The sequence below is a fragment of the Austrofundulus limnaeus genome, unplaced genomic scaffold (genome assembly GCF_001266775.1).
Source record: "Austrofundulus limnaeus strain Quisiro unplaced genomic scaffold, Austrofundulus_limnaeus-1.0 Scaffold588, whole genome shotgun sequence".
In the NCBI taxonomy this organism is placed as follows: domain Eukaryota; kingdom Metazoa; phylum Chordata; class Actinopteri; order Cyprinodontiformes; family Rivulidae; genus Austrofundulus; species Austrofundulus limnaeus.
The window spans coordinates 218,645-223,287 of NW_013952990.1; the positions used below are offsets into that span (position 1 = coordinate 218,645).

Here is a 4,643-nt window from a genome sequence, read left to right on the forward strand (position 1 = left end):
GAGTTTTTACAGTAAAAACAGACCCTTGTTCATTTCTTTGGGTTCCAAACAGAACCGGAACCAGATGGATCCATCATGCATTAAAATAACCGTCTTGGACCAGAACCGGCGTCATCCAACGAACTGAACCGGTTTTTATCCGGATCTGTGGGCGAGCTGCCCGCTCCATTCGGGAGCCATGTTCGGTGGTTCTGGTGGTCCCGGTGGTCCCGGTGGCCACCGACCGACTCAGACCCACCGTGAGCGGAGCAGCGGGGACACGGACCGTCTGTCCCGGGTCGGGTCCAGTTCGGTTCTCCCGCCCCCACCTCTCAGCTGCCGGGTCCGCGGCTGCAAAGTTTGGCGTCAGAATTCGGTTCCGATTCGGTCGCCGCTCCGAGCCGCGGCCACCATTTTTATTTAATCACAGGAAATGACGAGGAAAGAGCTGCGGGTCCGGTCCGGTCCGGTCCAAGAGCCTGATGAGGAGGAGCACTCAGACCCGGTGGTTCCGACCCGCTCCTGTAGCGAGAGGAACTCTGCAGAACCACAGGATACCAGGTCCAGATCTGAACCAGGTCCAGTTCAAAACCCAGTCCCATCTGAACCAGGTCCAGNCTGAACCAGGTCCAGTTCAAAACCCAGTCCCATCTGAACCAGGTCCAGATCAACAGTCAGAACTGGACTTTTACCCCAAAGATGGTTCAGATGATCCAGTTCAGGTTGGACCAGTTGTCTGGGTTCTGATCTGAACCTGGTTTATTAAAGTCCCAGCCCAGTCCAGAACCCCTGATCCAGACTCTGTCCCAGTGGTTCTGGTCTTCAGTTCTCTGGACTTTCTGAAGTGCCTTCAGGTTTTCTTTAGAGCTTCGGTTCTTGGACCTGACCCGGTTCAGAACGGATCCAACCTGAATGAACAGAATCTTAAAAGAACCAGAACCAGAACCAGAGATCCATCATGAGTTCTTTATTTGTTGACCTGAACAAACAGAACCTGTTTGACCCAAAACAAAAACAAATGTTTACAAGAACCAACCCAGAGGTTCTGCTGGGTTCCTGGATCTAATGAAACTGGTCCGGGCCAGAACTTGTACCAGAAACAGATCGCTCCAAAATAAAACCTAAAGTTCGGTTCTGGAAAACCCGAGGCAGCTTGGATCAGAACCGGGCCCAGAACTGAGGCCGGCTCAGACAGCAGACCCGGACCGGGCCTGGTACTGCTGCAGGTTCCTCAGGTGGTACTGCCGGCTGCTGTGGGTCGTCAGGCTGAACTTCAGGAACCGGTTGGACCCTTTGATCAGACTGTGGTTCCGGTGGATGCCCTCGGCGTGGACCCGACACACGTGGCACCACATGAGGTTCTGGGTCGGGGAGTACCGCAGGAATGGGAATGTCTTCAACCAGCTGGGCTGGAACTGGGTCGGGCGGGACCGGGTCGACGTCGAGGTCTTGTCGGACGAGTCCGGGCTGAGGGGGGCCAGCTCGAGGTCCAGAACCTCGTAGTCGTCGTCGACCCGAACCTCGCCGGGCGACAGGTGATCCGTCGCTGTCGGGACAGAACACGGGTCCATCAGAACCGGGACACGTCTGCGATGACGTTTCTCAGAAAACTGCGACTCACATGTCTGCTCCTCTTCAGAACTCTGCTGGTTCTGGTCCTGGCCCGGATGGATACGAGCCTCCACAGCTTCTCGGTCCTGTTTGCTGGCGACCCGGAACAAGTGCTGCTCCAGGTCCTGGATCCTCCTCAGCAGCAGGGAACAGTTCTGACAGGACCCGGACTCTTTCCGGGTCGGCGGGAGCTCGAAGTTCAGCTCCACTTCGTACTCGCTGTTGGACCGGGCCTGGGCCCGGGCCTGGATGGAGGCCTCCAAAGACGACTCCAGAGCGGTCCTGAAAAAGTCCTGGAACACCAGCGGAGGTCAGTTAAAGCCCAGAGGAAGGTGGCCCGGTTCTGACCCAAATCAAAGATCAATAAGGCGTACTCTGAGGCTGGTGTCAGCGGGTCGCTCCTGTGGTTCTCCTCGGTTCTGCTGAGTCATGATGGGTTTTTCCTGAAGCAGACTCAGCAGAGCAGATCTTACTTCTCTCCAAGGAGGCGGAGCTGGTCTCCCGGGTCTGGAACCAGAATCTGGACCTGAACAAAGAAACATTTATTCAGAAACTTCAGGTCCGATCACCTGAGAGCTCCAGAACTCACCGTGTTCTGCTCCTCTCCTCTTCCTGTTGGCTTCAGCGTGCTGACCCAGGTGTAGAGACGGAACCCAGTCCGGATCCGAGTCCAGCATCTCGAAAGCTGGTCTTCCTGTAAAGACCCAAGTCCAACACAAGTGCTTGTTACGAGTCATGAACGCTGATAAACTTCACCTTTCAACTGAGATTTATTTATTCATTTCATTAAAAATAACATAAATATAAAATACAAAATAAAAATACAAAAATAAAAATAAAACACAAAAAACTAATAAAATGAAATAAAAAGCAGCAGAAAGAAGAAAAAATCTTATATCTGTGTTTTTCCTCCATCAAATAAATTTATTAATAATAATTTTTACACAACAAAACAAAAAAAGTAAAATTAAAAGAAACCATCAATCTTTTCTTGAACTAATAATCCGGTCTAAGCAGGTCTTTTTTTACAGTTTTTGTTGGAAAAGGAGCAGGTAAAACAAACAACATCTTTGATTTCCTGTCTTCTCACCACAAAATGTTTAAATGTTCTCACAGCAGATAAACATTAATTATTCCCACATTCAATGAGCGTTAAATCTCTCATCCTTATTTATACATTTCTAATATAAATAATATTGAGACACACATCCTACACAACATATTTCCCAGTGAGCTCCTTTTTAAACGTTTTTTAAAGCTGGTTTAATTTTGTAATTTTTTTGAGCTCATCATTTAATCCTGTCCATAAATCTACCCCACACACACTGATAAACAAACTATTTTTGGTTGTTCTAATACATTGTTTTTTTAATTTTCCTTTTCCTCTTAAATTACAACCCCTCTCTCTGTCACAAAACATTTTTTGTATATTGTGTGGAAGTTGATGATTTCTTACTTTAAACATCAGTTGTACAGTTTTAAATTTTACAAGGTCCCAGAATTTCAATACATTTGATATAAAAAATAATGTGTTTTTATGTTCCCAGTATCCCACATTATACAGTATTCAAATATTTTTTTTGTATTATGTACAACGGCAGTAAATTTGTTTTGTATGTATTACCCCAAACTTGCACACAATATGTCAAATGTGGCACAATGAGTGTGTTATACAAAATAAACAATGATTTGTATCCAAAACTGATCTGATTCCCCTGAAGACACTTTTGGCTAGTTTTGATTTTACTTGGCAAATCTGTGGTTTCCAGCTAATTTATCATCCAAAATAAAACCCAGAAACTTGATCTCTTATAATAAAATGTTAAATAAACAAATATATAAACTCTGACAGCTCTGATGAGTTAAAATGCGATTATCGACCTGTGTTTTGAGTTTTAATAAGAAGAATTGTGGACTAGCACTGACCAAGATGGCGGCCGGCCTGAAGGCCACCAGCGGTCAGGGCGGAAGCTGCGCGGAGAGCGACGCGGAACTTCACGTCTTTTTTAAAAACGGTTTTATTTTCACTCTGCAGCCAGTTCTTCACTCGTGAAGAAAGTTTCTCCGGGACAGTTCGGACTCACCGGTGTGGAAATGGCGGGAGCAGACCCTCATGGAGGACGGGATGTGGGCGAACGTGATGTCGCTGCGGGCGACAGCAGCCACCCAGGCGGCCCTCCTCCGCCTCGTCAGCTCCGACACGGAGCCGCCTTCCCTCGTCCTCCAGGCGGGGAAACAGTGGAAGGTCAGTCCGTTCTGGAGCTTCCTGCCATGGGCATCGTGATAGGTGCTCCTGCAGTTCTTCACGCAGCATTCTCTGTCCGCCATCACCCTGGAGCAGACCGGAAGTTCTTCTTCTTCTTCTTGTGTGTTGATTTATGGCGGTTGGCAAACAACGGAAGGTGTGCCATACCGCCACCTACTGATATGGAGTATGGATCAAAATACTTTTATTTGTTGCTTATATTCTATTTTCTAATTTTGTTTTTCTAAAAAAAAATTTAAAACAATTTATATACTTTTACTTCTGGTTTCTTTTTGTAATACATTTATTATATTAAATGTTTCTTTCATTTTTCTTAATTCTTCTTTCATCCATCTTCTGTGTTGTTCGTATTCCCTGCAGACTAAAATGTCATGCTCTATAGTTTCTTCTTGCCCACAGTGCTCACATTGACCTGTATCATTTTGTATTTTGTATTGTTCAGTGCCGTGTGTCCAAATCTAAGTCTGTTTATTCATCTTTCTTCTTTTCTGTTCCTTCCTCCTGTTCTCATTTCTCCCACTTGTCTTTGAATCCTATAAAACCACCTTGCTTTGTTATCTTCTTCCCATTGTTTTTGCCATTGCTCCTTTTTTTTATTTGAAACAGCACACAACAATCAACAATCGTGATCAAACGATCATGAACAAACAAACATGGTCTAGAGTCATAAACACAGTACATTATTACATTTTAAGGGAGCAAAATAAAAAAAAATGTGTCAAGGGGACATGCAATTTTACCTTAGAATATGGTAAACATTGTTCATTAAGGAAAATAAATTCTGAGC

At 45.6% G+C, this 4,643-nt stretch overlaps 2 protein-coding genes across 2 annotated transcripts in view; both read right to left on the reverse strand.

Annotated features, from left to right (window-relative positions):
• Positions 1–304, reverse strand: part of prdm11 (PR domain containing 11) — a gene marked incomplete at its 5' end in the record, with an annotated part of 6,824 nt that extends 6,520 nt beyond the window's left edge. The window contains 1 exon segment of the mRNA XM_014026794.1: positions 239–304.
• A 627-nt stretch (positions 305–931) lies between these two features.
• On the reverse strand, positions 932–3,941 carry LOC106531035 (uncharacterized). The gene is made up of 5 exons (XM_014026795.1): positions 3,675–3,941; positions 2,180–2,284; positions 1,965–2,116; positions 1,601–1,883; positions 932–1,525 (listed from the first exon to the last, which is right to left on the reverse strand). The coding sequence occupies exons 1-5, from the start codon at positions 3,916–3,918 to the stop codon at positions 1,167–1,169; spliced, it is 1,143 nt and encodes a 380-aa protein (XP_013882249.1). The 5' UTR covers positions 3,919–3,941; the 3' UTR covers positions 932–1,166.
• Positions 3,942–4,643: the final 702 nt, after the last annotated feature.